Here is a 19199-nt window from a genome sequence, read left to right as displayed (position 1 = left end):
CGGTACACTTCAAGAAAGTCTGACACTAATGATGTAGTTAATGTCATTTTGATATTTCCAGCAGCTGCTTTGAATTAATGCCATTGCCCACTCAGTGACTTTATTCAAGTGTGGTTGACTTTGTATATTTGACAAATAGCAAACTGAAGGTTTTGTTAATTCCTGTTCACTTAATTTAGATGCTACAAACATGGCTTTTCAAATTTAAAAATACAAGAAATCTCTTTACATCAATGTTTTGAATTTTAACATTCATATATGTCTTTTTTTTTTAGTCCTAATGCCAATAAGGAGACAGTTTCAGGCCTGGATTTTCAAGGACCAAAGCGTAAACTATACAGTGCTGTGCCAGGAAGGCATTTTATAGTTGTGAAGCCATATCAACCACAAGGAGATGGAGAGATACCGCTATACAAGGGAGACCGGGTAAAAGGTTGGTAGACCTAATGTTAGCTAGATACACACATTTTAAGTGTGTTCTTATATTATTGCATTATTTGTTGCTTTATTCATCCTATTTTTTTCCTGAACCAGCTTAGTGTAGTACATGTTCAAACTGCATTTGGAAACACAGTTTATTATAGAGCACATATACTGCGGGCATTCACACTTTACAAATTAGTTGTGAGCTGGAAACATTTATATTATTTTTGCATTTATTTTTGCATTCAGGATTTTTATTTCTTTTAATTCATGATATCATCTTTGCCAACACTATTCCACAGTGGTTAATGTTGCTATCTCAGCTCTAAAGACCCTGGATTGATTATTGAAATAGGTTCCTTCTTCATGGAGTTTATACAATTTGACTGGATATTATTTTTTGCATTTGTATTCCAATGATTTGCATGGTATATTACTCATTAACACTTCTTTGTCCCTGAATATATAAATACAGATGTGTGCCTGGGTATGTTCTGTGATGGACTGGCACCTAATCTATGGATTCTTGTTGACTTTCACCTATATTACAGAAATAGGTTACCCCTTCTTGTGATCCTGTCCTGGACATGATCTATCTATCTATCTATCTATCTATCTATCTATCTATCTATCTATCTATCTATCTATCTATCTATCTATCTATCTATCTATCTATCTATCTATCTATCTCTGCCTGTCTGCCTGTCTGTCTGTCTAGAACATAGTGTGTATATTGCAATTAGGGCTGCCAAAAGTAATACATTAATACATTATTGCAATTTATTTGCAAAGGTATAATGCATTGCTTTTCCTTAATTTTATTGATTGACAGCTCTTGTCATCTAAATCAGTGGTTTTTCAATATCATGACCCTTTATAATGTTCTGTCAATGATCTCATGTGAGCGTGCTCCTTTTTGCCACTTTGGGGTTTACTCAGCAATTCCCAACTTGAAAGATACAAAATGGTGCCGCCCATCAATATTCAAAATAGCACTGTGACACAACCGCATTATAGGTTTGTAACGAGCCAAGATAAAATGAAATACATTTTGAAATCACATTCCTCAGACTCAGAAACCCCAGAAAAGCCACCAAGAAATCCTAAAACTCTTTCAGAAAGCACATAAAAGTAATAAAGGTCACAAATCACAATATGGTCACCCCATTTAAGCGTGGTCTAATCTTTCTAGTGGACTAAGTATTCAGCCCCAGCACCAAGATAGTGCAAATCAGGACTGGATATCATATTCCTTTGAAACCTTACCATAACAGAAAGAGGTGACTTTTTTGGTGCACAGTTAAGGGCTATGCCCAACAGGTTTCAGTCTGCATATATGACAGAGTTTAGCGTATCCTCAAATGTGCAGGTGAAGCCAGACTATAAGATACTGGATTAAACTCCAACTCCAAATGGAGCCAAACTCCAAATCACGTTGGCACCAATATAACATAGTGGCAATTTTTATGTTGGACCTTTCAGACGGATATCACAAGTGGCAAGCCATGCTGTCTGCTCAACCTTGAACACTGGTGCAGCTCTGTTGTCTGCGAAACACATAAATACCAAAACATAAACAGAAATATGGTATAAAAGGTATTTCTACCTTTTTCTACCTACATTACTAAAGCATATTTAGTACACATGCAATACATTTTGAGTCACCAATGCACAGTCCGATGTTACAATTTGGACACTAGAGGTATGTTTTTTTGTGCATTTTTTTTTTATACTGTATATATATTTTTTCTATTACTAGCACATGAGATGGTAGAATGTCAGGGCCTGATCTGCATGTTCGACCCTTGAGTTATTATAAACTACCATGGAGCAAGGTTTAGTGATTTCCACATTTTCCCTGATACAGACCCTGATAGTTGTTACATTGTGAACAATGTTTAGGAGGCTAGCGTCATGCAGTTATGCAGTAATGCATACAGTACTGTTTTATCTTGGTAGAGTAATATATATTGCTCTACTTTCCCCTATTGTATTATTAATATGTAGCCTTAGAATGTCTAATCTCACAGACTTGCCACTGTTTATAAGGTATTATTCTATATAACTTTTCCCCACCTTCCCTTCTATATCTATAACCTCAGGCAATTAGATGTAGTAAAAAAACAAGCAGGAGTTAAGTTACACATAAAATAATGTATTACTGATAATATTCATAAATAATAAAAAAATGCAAAGTAAATTTGAAAATTGGCAACCATACAACCTGATTAAATGGTGATGTGTAGCTCAGGTGGCACACAGACTTGTAGATACTTAAAATGTCTCTAGTTAAAGCATCATTGCTGCTCAGCTTTCTTCAGAACAGGCCTCAAGCCTGTTCAATATGGCTGAAGCTGTGCTCTCCATTGTGTTGTCCTCTTCATCAGATGTTAGTAACAGACATGCTTCTTCATCATATGTTGGTTAGCAAGCAAGAGAGAGAGAGTGAGATAAAGCAAGCACATTTATGGGTTTTCTGTCCAACCCCTACAACCAATAGGATATCATGGTACTTAAAGGCCTCTGAGACAAGTCAATTCCAAACAGCCATACCTCAGACCAGTGGGGTATATAGAACATCTTACACCTGCCCCCCAACCATATGTTAAACATCCTGGCGTCCTTGTGGGGGGATGAAAGACTTTAGTAGAGAAATACTTGCCAAACTGGTTTAAGACGCATCCTCTCCCAACTCTGTCGTAAAATGCAAAGAGACTCAGTCGTAATTTAAACACTAAATTAATTGCTTTGCCTAAATTACAAATAAAGACTTGCAAAATATTTATCAAGTTATATGTAAAATCTCACATCACAACAAGTACATTTTGGCTATTTAATGGTTGTGCTAAAATAGCATTTAATCAAAATGTAATGGTTAGGAACTATACACAAATATGCAAGGGAACCTTTTTTTAATTGTTGTTTTTTCTTCAGAGATGAGCCTGGCCAGCTATTCTGGTTAACATGTTTACTATTCTTTTACACTCACAATCACTATTAGAGACAACTGGCATAAGAAAGAGATAATGGTAGAGGGCAAAATCACTGTGACTTCAAAACACTTTTTTAATGCCATAACAGTGGATCCCTTGGCATTGAGGGGCTGCTCAGGCAGGACCATGTTTGCAGAGCAGAAGAACTGCCAAAGAGCAGATCAGAGCTGTACAAGGTCCTGATAGTATGAGAGTAAAGAGCTCAGGCAGAATTATCATCTATTGAAAAAGAAGAGCAATAATATCACTAAGGACAATAAGGAACATGTCAAGACATCTCCCAAACTATTTTATAGGTAGGGGAGGACAGACTGCCTGTGGGTTGCTTACGCCATTAAACAACAGCTTTTGCTTCACTAGAGCAGTTAATGTGGTGTAGTAGGTAAGACGCTGGACTTAAAACCCTCATTTTGCTGTTTCATTTCATTTCTCTGATTCACTGTGTGAACATGAGCAACTTACTTAAACTGTCTGAGCTCCAACTGAAAAACTCTGTAAACAGTGGTAATTTATTCTGATATTGTTATCTTAGATAAGGGCATCAGACCAGACAAACATACAGTAATTGATAAAACCCTCTGCAAAGGATTGCACTAGCATGTGGGACCACTACATTGAGCACCATTATAGCAAATCCAGAGATTCTGCAGATATTTCTAACTTTGGAAGTATTTCCTGGGATATTTGAAGAACTGACATCCAACCTGGCATATAAAGCTCATCTCACTTACTGGCCAGTTGAGTTTGGATATGAGTCATGGCAGGGGCTCAACTGGAGGAAGAAAGACTGCAATTTGGAGAGAACAACAGAGACAGGGGAGAAAATGGGAGTCATGGCAATGGCTTAAGCAGGGCTTTTCCTGTTTAATTAGGCATAGGGATTCAGTAGGTGTTTATTGTCATCCTTTGTTTACCAAGTTTTGAATGCTGATTATGTTTTTTGTTTCCCTCTTACTATTTAAATTGATGGTATAAAATATACTATCTTGCAATAATGAAGAGATTTTTACACACTAATATTGTTTTTTTAAAAAGTTCACCCCAAATGATCTTAATGCTGCTATGGGAAAGTGGACTTTTTGATCAGACATTTGAATAAAAAAAAGGAACATAACCTTTAACTCCTTGTCAGTGTGCACAAAATATAGTATAATTCAACTAAAAATTAGGTCAGGATCTAACTTCTTAGTAATGTTGTCAGACACTCTCCTTGCATGGTCATATGTTTCATTGTCACCCCAAAGTTAGTTCACATTGGGAAAACACCTTATATGATTTAACGGGAATAATCCTAATCCATATATCTATTATAACAAAGAGGGAAAAAGACGTCCAATTCTATTTATAATTAGAACAAATTACATTTTCCCTCTGTTGAGCTTCTGAAGACTTCTTTAGAATATGGCAAGACTTTCTTAATTTTGACTTTTGAGGCATGCTGGCTGTCTGTCAACCTTTAAGATACTTAAGCATTTCTCAGACACTGCTTCTTATTGATTGTATTGCTTTCCAGGTGGGTTGGAGATGGGGTTAGAATTTAATTGTAAAACATGGTATTGCTTATATTCAATTGCTCTCTACCTTTTGAACAAGGAGGTTTTCAACAAATACAGTGTACTCAATTACAAAAATGGAACAAATAAATCTTCAACAATGCATTAAGCACTGCTTCCTCTGGGATGGTCATATCTGGGATGAATCTACTAGGTTCAGGAATTCTTTCCAAGTACTCTCTCTACATGTATTTAGAAAAATTCTTATTTCCTCATAGAAAACAAAAATGTCTACCAAATGTATTTGATCATTAATACTGACTTAAATAGTTCCATTGTTGGGACTTGTATAGTGTAAATATTAGAACTGTTCAGGCACCAACTTCATTGTTTAACTTCCACTTATCTTATGACCCACAATAATTGAATTGAAATGTTTATTTCATACATAATTGTGATTAGTCTTTACTTAGTAGTCCATAAGCACCTCTCATCCCACCTAAAATGTGTTTGAATTAGAATTACTATTAGTAGATGCTATACTCTTATCTCTAGTTTACTCCCAAACTGATATTTAATCAGTTTGATTGTTTTTCTGAACTTCTATTTGCATTTTTTGTATGTTTATATATCAACATTTTTAATGCATTGCTACATGTCAATTCCTGTTGCCACCGGTGAGACACAGTTTCTTTTGAGGAAATACGTGAATGGTTTTTGTAGTTGTCAGCAAATATTTTGATAAATCCCAGTATTATGCTTGCATACTTGCTGTGATAATAATACGATACAGACATCATAAAGAATCGGGGCAGCCACCCGTATACTGTTTTTCCTGCCTGCAAAAGTTTACGTTTTTCAAGCACTATGTGCATAGAACAGTCCACAACAGAACTAATTACAATAGACAAAGATGGAGGCTTTACAGGCCTGTAGAGCAAGTGATGTCATCAAAAGGTCCAGAACCAGAAGTGATGTCGTCTGGACCGGAAGTAACATCAGCAAAGGGGTCGGCTCTGGAAGTGATGTCTTCTGAGGCACTGGAACCTTGCAGGATTTCCCAGGAAAGGTCTGTAAGGAACTGAGAAAGACAGTCGGCGCACTCCACCGACCCCTGATCGGATGTTTTATTACCATGAATCAGACCCTTTAGCTGCATCCTACTCGCACGTGTGTGACTTTGAGGTACATTATTTGTATGAAAATGTGCTATATAAATAAATGTTGTTGTTGTTGTTGACAAGGCCCTCCCCTCCCCCCCATCAGCCCAGACCCATTGGGTCGGGCGTGCGTCCTGCACCGAGAGGTTGTGGGCACAAGAAGGAGCATCAGCAATGGCATGGAGAAATCTCTTATGATGAATTAGCAAAAACTTGGTTAGAGGTCAAGAAACCACCCAGTGACCCGTGGATTCGACTCTTTGTGAAGGGCCATCCACTGTAAGGGAGCATGATCCGTCACCAGAGTGAACTCCCGACCCAAGAGGTAGTACCTCAACTGCGTAATCGCCCATTTAATCGCATTGACTTCCCTTTCCACCGCTGCATACCTGGTCTCACGATCCAACAGTTTCCGGCTCAGGTACGTGACGGGGCGTTCAACACCATCGACGCTTTGGCTCAGCACGGCACCCAGGCCTGTTTCCGAAACGTCCATCTGGAGAATAAAAGGGAGAGAAAAATTAGGAGCTTTTAATATTGGTGCTGAAGTAAGAGCCTGTTTTAAGTCACAGAATGCAGCGTCCGTCTTGTCAGTCCATACCACATGATTAGGAGCCCTCTTCTTTGTTAAATCAGTCAAGGGGCGCCACTCTCTCAGAAAACCTAGTCACGAACTGGTGGTAGTACCCGGCCAATCTGCTTGGACTTTCAACTTGGTTCACGGATGGGACTATTTTAAAATGGCATCTATTTTTGAACACTGTTATTTCATGGTACCCCGACCCACCAGGTAGCCCAAATATTTATCCTGTTTCAGTCCAAAGAAATATTTTGTGGGATTGATACGAAGTCGGGCTTCTCCTAGTGCCTGCAATATCACAGTGACCTGCTGTATGTGTACCTTCCATGTGCTGGAATATATGATAACGTCATCCAGATAGGCAGCACTATACGCATTATGGGGTCAGAGCACTTTGTCCACCAGACGCTGGAAAGTTGCAGGAGCCCGTGTAACCCGAACGGAAGGACGCAATACTGCCAGTGTCCGCTAGGGGTACCAAATGGCCTTTGCAGAGTCCGTTAAAGGAATCCGCCAGTACCCCTTTGTCATGTCAAGTATGTTCAAAAATTCTGCTTGGCCAAGCCTCTCGAGGAGGTCTTCCATGCGAGGCATGGGATAAGCATCAAATAGGAAGACCTGGTTAAGCCGACGGAAGTCATTGCAAAACCGCCAACTGCCGTCAGGCTTACTAACCAAAACGAATGAGCTGGTCCAGGGACTATAACTTTCCTCTATCACTCCTAGTTCCAGCATTCACTTGATTTTACAGCTCCACTTCTGCTTACTTTGAAAAAAGGAAAGTCTATAGGGGGCACTCTCAGGCTATAACCCCCAGTTCAGTCACTATGTCGTGCGCAATCAGAAAGGTCCTCCCGGGTTTTTCACTCACCACCTCAGAGATGGAAAAGATAGCTGATTCCAGCTCCCGTCTTTGTCTATAAGTTAATTCCTTGCCGAAATTAAGGGTGTCTATGTGAGTAAAGAATGAGCAGGGCTGAGCAGAGGTGGGATCTGACTCCCTCTCCTTCCACGGCTTCATCAGGTTCACATGATGAACCCGCTCGCTTGGTTTACGATTGGGTTGTTTCTCTCCTTAATTTCATGTGCCTTGCCAATGGGCGAATAATTTAGAATGGGAGGTGGGAGCTAATACCATAACACGATCCTCCGGACGGAATTCTTGGAGCGTCGTTCCATGGTCATTACGGGCCTGTGCTGCTTGTGCCTTTTCCTTATGACTTTTTAGAATTGGTCGAATTTTCCCAAATCTATTGTGTAATTGCGTGATATATTCCAAAATATTTGTAGAGGGAAGAGCCTCTCCTTCCCAACATTCTTTCAAAATATCCAATATACAGTACCTTGGGGTTGTCGTCCGTAAAATAATTCAAAAGGTGAGAACCCCGTAGAGGCTTGTGGGACTTCCAATAGGCAAAGTAAACGAGGTGGGGAGGAGTTGATCCCAATTTCTCCCATCCCCACTGATCACCTTGTGAAGCATCTGCTTGAGAGTCTGATTAAACCTTTTTGCTAGACCGTCAGTTTGAGTATGATACACTGCGGTCTTTAAGTGCTTTATTTTCAGTAACTTAGCTGTTTCCCTGAACGTCTCCGAGGTAAAAGGTGTCCATTCTTTAGGAATGCTGACACACGCAAAGACCCCTTCTAGTTCCTGTGCGATTGCTTTAGATGTAGCTGAGCACAAGGGAACAGCTTCCAGATATCGGGTCACATAATCCCCGAGGACTAATATATATTTATGTCCTCGGGCTGAGGGCTCTAAGAGTACTACAATATCGACCCCGATTCTTTCAAAGGGGACATCAACTAAGAGAAAGGGAATGAGAGGAGCACAGTCCCTCCTAGGAATTTTCCATTCCGGACAAGAAATACAAAAATGGCGAACCTCTTCATTAATTCTCAGCCAATAAAATCTGAGCTTAATCCGCTCTAAAGTTTTGTCTGAGCCTAAATGGCCTCCAAGGAGGTGGGTGTGTGCTAATTCACAAACCTGCCGCTGGTAGGTTCGTGGGATTAACAACAGTTTCCGGACCTCCATCCTATGTTCTGCGACCTGATGTAATAGATCATTTTCTAATACAAAGGGAGGTCCTTGTGGCATGGGCTGGTGTGTGCGTTGGCCGTTGAGAAGAACTACTGCATTTTTTGCAAATTTAAGGGAGTCATCATTCCACTGCTCCCTTTTAAAAGAAGCCAGTGTTTTTCTAAATTGAAAGTGTATGTCGGAGAGAGGATCCAGACTGACCTCAAGGGGCGTGGATTCCTCCTGAATTGTCGAGGCGCAGATGGATGACGTATTCGCCTGCGATTGTCCAGGAATCTTCCCGTTCTCCTCGTGGGCTTCTGTATCTCTCTCCACCGGCTGTGTAAACGGCGTGGAGACTGCTTGAGATGAGTTATCCCCATCTATAACGACGCCTAAATTTTTATCAGAAGTAGTCAATAGTTTACCTCATTTATTTTCAGACCAGTCCTGCCCCAGAATCGCTAGAAAAGGTGGATTAGGATGGGGACCGCCATGAGGAATTTTTTTAGCGATCCTCCCTGACTCATGAAACATAGGGCCGTATTGTACATACGGATGTCTCTGTGAATACATTTAATACTGGTCTTTTCTTTAATTCTTTGTTGCGGTAAGACATATCAGCAATCAACAATGGAAATGTTGCTGCTGGAATCAAACAAGGCATCAAGTTTGTAACGATGACTACGGATCCCATATTCAATAGCATCAGGGGGTTGGCAAGAGCGCACAAACCGCCTCCTCCCTTCCACCTACATCCCGCCTAGTACCCAGGTAAGTCGCACGCCCGGCGGCCCGGGAACTCAGACACAGGTTCCAATTTATGTGGAAGAGACTTATTTTGTAGGACGTAATCTCTAGGAAATCCACTAGAGGACTGTTCTGCTCTCCCAGATTTCGAGATTGGCATGGGTGTTTGTATGAGCTTTATTAGCTCTTCCATAGAATGGAAATCTCCCCAGTCCGGCTGGGCAAAGTTTTTGGGGAGGCTCCTTAAAACAATAAAGCAAGCTATTTGGTAGGTGGTCAGTTTAAATGACGTTAGCCATAAGGCCACCTGCTCCCAGAGGGTCATAGCCTGCTCTCTGAATAAAATTCCCAATTTTTTATTATTCTTGCCTGCTGGACTGGGAATAGCCCATATTTAACTGGGAGCTCAGCCCAAATGGGGGACTCCGCTGTCTCCTTCGAAAGAGCATAATAAGCCCTTTCTGTTTCATTCCCAGAAACCAGCCTACATCTGTGTGTCCCTTTCACACTCTCCACTTTGTAAGTTACAAGCCCGGACTTGTATTTGGGGAGTGGAGCCTGTACTGAGTTGTTCATGACCCCCAAACACACTTCCCGCCCAGAAACTCGGCCCCGGTACTTTCCTACCTGTTTAGTGTCATGTCCGTGTCCTGGTTTCTTCTGGGACTTCATCCTGCCGACTACGCCACTGTGATAATAATACAACACAGACATCATAAAGAGTTGGGGCAGCTACCCGTACAGTGGACCCTCGGTTCACGAATGTCTCGGAACATGTACAAATCGGTTTACGACCAAAAGTTCGCCAAACTTTTGCATCTGTTCACGACCACAGACTCGGTAAACAAACAAGCCAGCTTCCCTTTCGGTTTGTGCACGCTGATGATTTCCACACGTGTTCAGTCTCTCCCTGTGCAGCGAGAGAGAGAGAGAGACATATACACATACACACACACGTGTGCGAGAGAGAGACACAAACACACACAGGCACGCGCACGAGAGAGAGAGAGAGAGAGACAGACAGACACACACACATAGGTGTGCAAGAGAGAGACACACACACAGGTGCGAGAGAGAGAGACACACACACAGGCATGAGAGACAGGCAGACAGACACACACACACACACATAGGCTCGCGAGAGAGACACACATGCATGCACGCACGAGAGAGAGAGATACACACACACACACGCACGCAACAGAGAGAGAGAAACACATACACACGCACGCAACAGAGACACACACACGAGAGAGAGAGAGATGGCTGGACGCATAAGGCCAAGAAGGCAGTTAAAGAATGCACCAAGCTTGTTTTTAAAGTGACAGATCCGAGCAGTGTTTTAACCTCGTTGTATTTAATGAAGACTTTTTTTCTGCTGGATTTTAACCTCCACTTCACTTCTGTTTTCAGCGATCGGTTCGTAGCATGCATTGTTGCAATGTTACTTTTCTTGGTGGTTTATTAAATTACAGATTTTTCATATGTTCATTTTTTTCCCTGTGCTTAAAACTCATTTAAAAAAAGAGTTTTTAGCGAGCGCTTCGTAGCGCTATAGCACAAACTCCTGCAGTGTTAGTTTTCTCTGTTGTTCAAGGTTTTCTCAGTGTTATTCAATGTTTTTACATTTAGTTTACTATTACGCTGTGCATTCTATGGTATAATTAACTATATTTGTGCTTAAAAACTTTAAAAAAAATTTACATACAGTTCATACATTCTGGAACGGAATAATTGTATTTATATACAATCATATGGGGGAAATTACTTTGGTTCACGACTAAATCGGTTTACAACCATAGTTTTGGAACAAATTATGGTCGTGAACCGAGGTTCCACTGTATATTGTTTTTCTCTAATTACAATAGACAAAGATGAAGGCTTTAAAGGCCCGCAGAGGAAGTGACGTCATCAAAAGGGCTGGAACCAGAAAAGATGTTGTCTGGACCGGAGGTAACATCAGCACAGGGACCGGTGCCGGAAGTGATGTCGGCAAAGGGCCCGGCTTCGGAAGTGACGTTAGCAAAGGGGCCGGCTCCAGAAGTGATGTCTTCTGAGGCACAGGAACCTTGCAGGATTGCCTGGGAAAGGTCTGTAGGGAACTGAGAAAGACAGTAAACGCACTCCGCCGCCCCCTATTCGGATGTTTTATTACCATTACTTAGACCCTTTAGCTGCCTCCTACTCACACGTGTGTGACATTGTCGAAATCTTGTGAGAAATCTCTAAACATGTCCCAGTTTACACACTTGAAGCTGTCTTGAAGCTTTCCCTCTTTGTCTTTAGTCCAGCACTGGGCCACTTGACTTGCTGGCTCCACATGCTTCAGCCTCTGCTTATAAGCTGGCAGCAGGAGTACTGGCAGGTGATCAAATCAACTGAAGTGTGGTTACAGTAGTGTGCAGTAAGCATCTTTTATCAAGGTATAGCAGTGATCCAGAGTATTAGCATTTCTTCTGTGGCAGGTGACATGCTGGTGGTATTCAGAGAAGGCTTTCTTTACGTTTGCTTTGTTGGAGTCCCCAGCAATAATTAATAACCCCTCACATTATTAACATTTGTGTTCTGTAATAATATTTTACAAATTGTTCAGCTTATTGTTTGTGTTGGATTGTGTCAGAATATAAACAGCTGCCAGAAAAACCCAGAGGAACTCCATTACAAGATAAAATGGATGATACTTGATCAATAAATATTTCAGATCAGGTGAACAGTAATATTTTCCTGTAAGAACCTGTGGTCCCCACCTGTCTGGATTTTGCCAGTGCCTGACAAGGCGTTACCCACAGAAATTGTTTCTATCAGTGGGGACACCCATTTTAATTTTTGTGTTGTTGGCCTGCCTGCCTGGGATAATGTCAATAATTTGGTCATTTTACCATTTCTGTTGTATTCTGATCTTTACAATTTATTTTTTGTGGGTTAATGAATTTAAATGAATTGCATAATGGTTATGATGATTATTACTATTTTGCATTATAAAATTAAAGCACAGATGATCTGTATCTAGTTATTTTAATAACAATAATAATAAAGAACAATTAATTAAAAAACTTAACAAATGGTAAATTACAATAAATAAACTCAAAAGCGAATTTCCAACTAAAAAACAGTTTCTCCGAATAAAGATGATCTAATTAATTTTGGTAGGTCATTCCAGAGTCTGGGCGCTATACAGCTGAAGGCCTTGTTACCCATGGAGTGTAGATTAGTGTGGGGCACAACAAGATTGCCAGAATCAGAGGACCTTAGTGGACAGATAGGCACATAGTGATGGAGGAGGTCATCGATGTAGTTTGGCGCAAGGTCATTTAAGGCTTTGTAGGTTATTAGTAGGATTTTATATTCGATTCTGTAAGACACAGGGAGTCAGTGAAGGCGGAGCAGGATGGGTGTGATGTGCTCGCTGCTGCTGGTTCGAGTAAGGACTCTTGCAGCCGAGTTTTGAATAAGCTGGAGCTGTGATATAAGATTAGAAGTGGCACCTGCCAGCAGGGCATTACAGTAATCGATGCAGGATGTGATAAAAACAGGGACAAGATTCTCAGCATTAGTGCATTAGTGCATTGTGAGCTGAGAGAGCTCTGATGAAGTTCAACTTTTAACATTGAAATAGAGTTGAGTATCATCTGCATAAAAATGATAACCCAGTTCAAAGCTACAAATAATATGGCCAAAGGGAAGTATATAAATACAGAAGAGAAGAGGTCCAAGGGCAGAGCCTTAAGGAACTCCTTTTGTGAATGGTGCTGTGCTGGATCTGCTGTTGCCAAGACTAACAAACTCTTCCCTATCAGTCAAATAGATCTTGAACCACTGGAGGGCAGTGCCAGAGATACCCAGCATGTTCTCCATTCTGGACAGTAGAATGTTAATTTTGTCAGTTTGCATGTTCTCCCCATGTCTGTGTGGGTTACCTCCGGGTGATCCGGTTTTGAAAAACACCAAGAAATCACACAGCTTAACCCTGTTGCCCTATAAGTCACAATTTGAATTTAGGACTTGGAGTCCAGGGGCCTCATGCATAACGACGTGTGTAGAATTCACACTGTAACATGGCGTGCATAAATCTGTCGAACGCTAACTTCATATGTGCTGAAAAACAATCTCTACATTCACATTAATTAAATTTAAGATTTATCCTTTGATTCCTTTATTAATAAAATGTCTTTCAAACTTGTAAAATTAAGTGTTTTTTTTGGCAATTGTCCATAGATTGTGTCGTCACGATTTTATCAATGGGCAGTCCCTCAGGTGCGCCGCAAAAGAAAATTTTTGGACTTGCCTTTCACTGGTTTAAACAGTGGTATAAACAACAAAAGGAAATTGATCGAGTGACGTAGAGTGTCGGAGAAACTCGAAAGCTTAAGTTCACAAAGTCACACAGTGCCCGAAATATAAAAGAAGTTGTCACATATCAAAGTCGCCGTGAAAAGGCGAGTCATAGCCCACCGTCTGAGTGTCATATGAAAGTTTATTAGGGTGCAGAGAAAAATATAGGCACAAAGTGGGGAAAAAAGCACTAAATGTCAACTTTAATCTCTAAATTTTCACTTTAATCACATAGTTTATTTTGTCATTAAAGTAGAACATCATAAACTTCATCTTAAAATCGTTTTAATTTACTAGTTTCTTAGTCCCATTGTAACTAAAGTAGCACGTTAAATGGTTTATTTTGTATTTGATCTTCTATGTGCTCTATGTGTGTGAATCAGTACATGCTTCTTAAACTGGCTTTCTCTTCCTCCGACAGGACACAGAATCCATTACATTCGTGATATTACAGCTCTCTGAATAATTAAAATACTGAGATGTATACTTGATATAATTTTCATGATGATAGGAGTTAAAGCATGTTATTAAACATGGGAACACGGTGGCGCAGTGATTGTTCATGCCTCACACAGGATTCTTGCTGCACCGTGCGCGACCTTCGATTAAATAATTTATTGCAGCAGTACTCTCTTTCAAAAGTACTAACCCCCAATTCCTGTCCTTAACTTTTCTTTCTCCAAATACCCAATCGCCACACAATCAGCTCTGTAATAGACGTTATGCCATCTGTAAGCTTAGAACACCAGTTCTTTAAAACTTTTAAGGAACATTAACATGTTAAATTATTCTATCCACCGAGTGTCGCACCAGTCCCAGCAAGCATACAGCGCGAGGCAAGAACAATCCGTGAACGCTGGCGCTGCGACACCATGTCCTCACGTGTTTATTTATTAACAATATAGATTATTTAAATTAAGTTAAAGTTTTATCTGTATAATATAATAAACATATTTTGCTGCATTTCATCTTAAAAATGATATCATCATCATATATAAATACGTGCTTTATAAAGTGGATCAGGTTGTGCAATATTATAACTGTATCGCAAGTTTACAGTTAGGTGATTGTATTTATAAGTACAAACAGTTCTACAAGGAGCACTTGATGGACTGATTGAGTGCATTTATAGTTCTTGGGATGAATGTTTCTGAACCGCGAGGAAAGGCTCTGAAGCATTTGCCGTATGAGAGCAGTTCAATAGACAGCATGCCTGAGGCAGTGCTTGCTTGATGCTGTATACCAATAATTCTCTTTCCGATAATCTGCTGTACAGCTGTAATTCCCCACTCAAATACAGTGATATTAATACTCTGAGTGGTGCACTGAGAGTAATATGGAAAAGGATGATCTGCTGTGGCAACCCCTAATGGGAGCAGCTGAAAGAAGAAAAAGAAGGTGCAGTGAGAGTAATAACGCTAAAGCAGCTATTGTATTTAGAATAGTTTGACCATTCTGTGGACCATTATATTGTTATAGGTTAACTACAATCAGATGCATTAAACTAATAAACAATATGCAGTTAATTTCAGTGTATTTATAAAGCCGCATCAGGGATGTGGATCTAAAAAAAGAAAGGGAAACCACACAGGAACAGAAGTACTGCTTTGACGCTGGGTGCCACCAGTCTGCAAAACAGAATGGAGAACTTGCATACGCCAGGGTATGAGCTACCGTGGAAATGTGCGTGGCTTTACGCCAGGTTTAGGTCTTATACATCGAAACGTTCATACGTAACATTTTTGTGCATACCGTATATACATGAGACCCCAGGTCTTTTCAGGACACATTGCAATGCCTCCTTAGGAAATACCTGACTCATTTCATCTAATTTCCCTGGGTTGATTAGTTCTAGGAAGATCATACTTTTCAAATTTGAAAAGCACTGAGAAATTTGCTCCAGAAAATTGTCTGAGATGGCCATGTACAGATTTCTGTAACACTCCCAGGGTCTTCCAATTGTGGCAGCAACCAATTGTTTCACCAAAGCTCATTTTGAGTGTCTGACATGAGACTTGCCACTTTTGCAGAAACAGCTTTGAAAGCCTCCACTGACCTCTTCTATCTCTCAATTCTTTTCAATAAAGAACACCAATAGCCCTCTACTGCACAATATCAAGACCACATCAGTTTCTGAGAAGATTTGTTCATGAATTGTTCATGTGCTCAACATGAAAAAAGCTCAAAATCCTCCAGTGTCCTTAAGAAGCCTTTGGCAGCATTGAGTGTGTCCTCCTCTGCTGTGCTCTCATGCTCGATAATCTTTTCATATGTCTGCAGGAGCTCATCATAGTTGTTTGGCCCAGGGCTCACTATTTGTGATTTAAGGTTCCACTGAGTAGGAGAGTTTCTGGGCAACCTTAACCACCCTGCAGACTCAAGATAAGACATCCTCTTGGTAGATTAGAAAAAAAATGTGGCCAACCCAGAGAGAGATGCAAAAAACATTCTGGATTCAGAAAACCATTTTGTGCAGCCAAACATCGGGACAACTCAAGGCTCAATCTGTGTACATATCAATGTACAAACATTGCATTGTGGGCTATTGCTTTAGCTTTAGCTTAAAGTCCATTCAGTGAGAAAGTCATGCCAGCAGCCCCATCTTAGGTTTGCACCACAAGTTCTTCTTTGTAATTGTAACCCTACATTTTTTCATTTAAAACATCAAAGACAGAATGGGCATCTTGCCCCACTGAAAAATAAAGGTATCGATCAAATTTCTCCCAAATTAGACCTGCAGTTTTGACGTATTGAACTATGACAAACAGTTGTGCATGACATAAAATGTCAGCTTGTCTCATCTGCTTGCCTTGAAAAAAGGGGAGCAGTTTGAACTTGACAACAGTTAACAACAGTAACAACAGTGGCTGCAATAGCAGAAATCAAATCATTGTGAATGGAGTGGGAGATGCCAGAAAACCCAAAAGATGACTGGAAGTGTGTGGCCAAGACAGAATCATATTTGGATAATGTTTAGGTGATTTCTCTGTAATTTTCCTTGTTAGCAAATTCAATACCCTCATCATGCCAGCTTGACGGCCAAGCAATGAAGTGATGTCAATTAGGAAAGGCCCTGTTTTTTACACTGTTTTGTTGTGTTTTGCCTCCTGAATATGAACACCATCATTAATTGCATTCTGTACTCTGACCCTGCCAAGACAACTTAACCATGCATGTGAACTCACGCGTTTATTGCTTTTCTCAAGTCTTTTGTATTCCCTGTCAAATGTAACCAGATCCCTTAAATCTAGATTTGACCAAACAATCTGAGATGGTTTCATGAAGTGGCATGGACAACAGCACATTCTCTTTGTCTCAGCACATCCAGTCAGTGAGCTCACCTTATCATACCAGAAGAGCTGAAAAGACCAGTTATTTTTCCCTTACTTTTGAGCCAAATCAACCTTGGGTGTTGATCTGCCTGCTTGTCTCTCTTCTATTAAACTAGACTATTAAATGTCTTTGCCAAAATCAGGTTATCAATATTAGCACTGTCTGCCATTAGGCACAGCAAGCTAGCTGGCTGGCTAGTTCCCATCCTCGATCTAGTTTGAAATAAACTAACCAACTTTACCAAACTTACAATAGTATATGTATAAATGAAAATAGTGAGCTATATTGCAATCGAAGAGTAGTAGCTTCTCTCACGACTTCACTTAGCAAAAGTCTATATGGGACTGAACTTAAAATGCTCCAATGCTAAAACACTGTCAATCAAAAAGAGGTCCAGCCGCTTTGACAGTTCCTCCAATAATTATGCTGCAGCCCAGCATGCCAGAGATTCTGAGCTTCCCTGGAAATGACGTTTGGAAGCAATAAATGTCTAGCTTTGCTGCACTGAAAATAAAACATTTTCGGGAAGCTGCACTTCAATGGGTTTTAGTGGATCAGATAGATAGATAAGATACTTTCTTAATCCCAAAGGGAAATTCACATAATCCAGCAGCAGTATACTGATACAAAGAAACAATATTAAATTAAATAGTAATAAAAATGAAAAAAATGAAAAATAAATAAATAAATAAATAAAAATAAAAAAGCAGACAATAACTTTGAGTAATGTTAGCATTTACTCCCCCGGGTGGAATTGAAGAGTCGCATAGTGTGGGGGAGGAACAATCTCCTCAGTCTGTCAGTGGAGCAAGACAGTGACAAAAGTCTGTTGCTGAAGCTGCTCCTCTGCCTGGAGATGACACTGTTCAGTGGATGCAGTGGATTCTTCATGATTGACAGGAGTTTGCTTAATGCCCGTCGCTCTGCCACAGATGTTAAACTGTCCAACATAGTAAAGTCTCACAAAAGTTTTACTTCAACAATCAAGAAAAAGAATGCAGACTTCATAACCCCGAACACAACCTTCTAGCACCCACTTCAACCCCTTCTCCCATCCTAGGTCCCCCCCTTCTTACCGCATCAATCAATACTCTGCTGTCAGTCTTCTGTGCTGTACTCCGTCCTCCCTCAATCGGACTTAACAGTCACTCTAAAAAAAGACTTCAACCTGGCTGGGATGCTACAATACTTTTGAATTTTACTGTTTTCATATTCTTTACCTTTCTCTGCATGTGTATTGCATCATCGTTTTTTTTGGAGCCTTTCGAATTCCACTGCTTTCATAATCTCTTATCTGCATTTTTTTCCCTCCAACACTTTTGGGTCTGCTAACTTTGGCTTGGCCTATACATGTGAATGAATTAATAAAATAATTTTTCTACAGAGCACAGTGACATTAAACTTATATTCTTATTACAGGCCCCCACGAGACTCTCCGTGGCCAATCTCTTTCATTTCGTGGGTCTTTTAAGTGTCTTCCGAGAAGATCACATCTCGTCTCCCTGGTTTTCCTTGCCAAGATTTTTTTTTTTATAATAGAGAGAAATGTTTCATTGCATCTCAACATATAATGATAAGCTATTCTACTGTGACACAAATTTTTAGAAGTATTTCAAAAATGATTGATATTTTGTTTAAACTAGAGAGCAGTTATACAATGTTTCATTACCTCGTGATGGTGGCTTTAGAGACCTTTCAAGTGGTAGTTTTGAGACCTTCAAAACTTGGCTCAATGTTATTTTGTAGAAATTAGCCAAATAGAATTGGCAGGTTTTTGTGGCTGAATGGTCTGTTCTTATCAAAATTCTTCTAATGCACAAAATATTGTGGATGTAGTCTTTGATTAAAAATGTGTAACACTGTAAATACTATTTATAAACAAAATTTATAAATGATGAAACTATTCCTGAAAGTGAAAAGAAGTAAATGTGACTTTTTCCAAAACAGAATTAGTAATATGTTGCCTATCAAATGTGTCAGGTATCATCAGAAGAGTTGCATGTTGATCCAAATTGATGACTACTAATATAATAAATAAACAAATACAAATACAAATAATTTCATATGATGTACTAATTCCATCCAAGAAAACATAGGGCACAATAAAGT

At 39.9% G+C, this 19199-nt stretch overlaps 1 protein-coding gene across 3 annotated transcripts in view; it reads left to right on the top strand.

The window, feature by feature from the left end:
- shank2b (SH3 and multiple ankyrin repeat domains 2b) overlaps positions 1 to 19199 on the top strand; it is a 1055424-nt gene that overhangs the window by 578678 nt on the left and 457547 nt on the right. For all 3 annotated transcript variants that reach the window (XM_039749058.1, XM_039749068.1, XM_039749076.1), the window contains exon 14: positions 276 to 433. In XM_039749058.1, the coding sequence (XP_039604992.1) occupies positions 276 to 433 (158 nt within the window). The remainder of the gene's footprint in view (positions 1 to 275; positions 434 to 19199) is intronic.

Source organism: Polypterus senegalus, chromosome 1 (genome assembly GCF_016835505.1).
Source record: "Polypterus senegalus isolate Bchr_013 chromosome 1, ASM1683550v1, whole genome shotgun sequence".
In the NCBI taxonomy this organism is placed as follows: domain Eukaryota; kingdom Metazoa; phylum Chordata; class Cladistia; order Polypteriformes; family Polypteridae; genus Polypterus; species Polypterus senegalus.
Note: the sequence above shows the minus strand (reverse complement) of the source record. Positions and strands in the feature narration are given on the sequence as shown.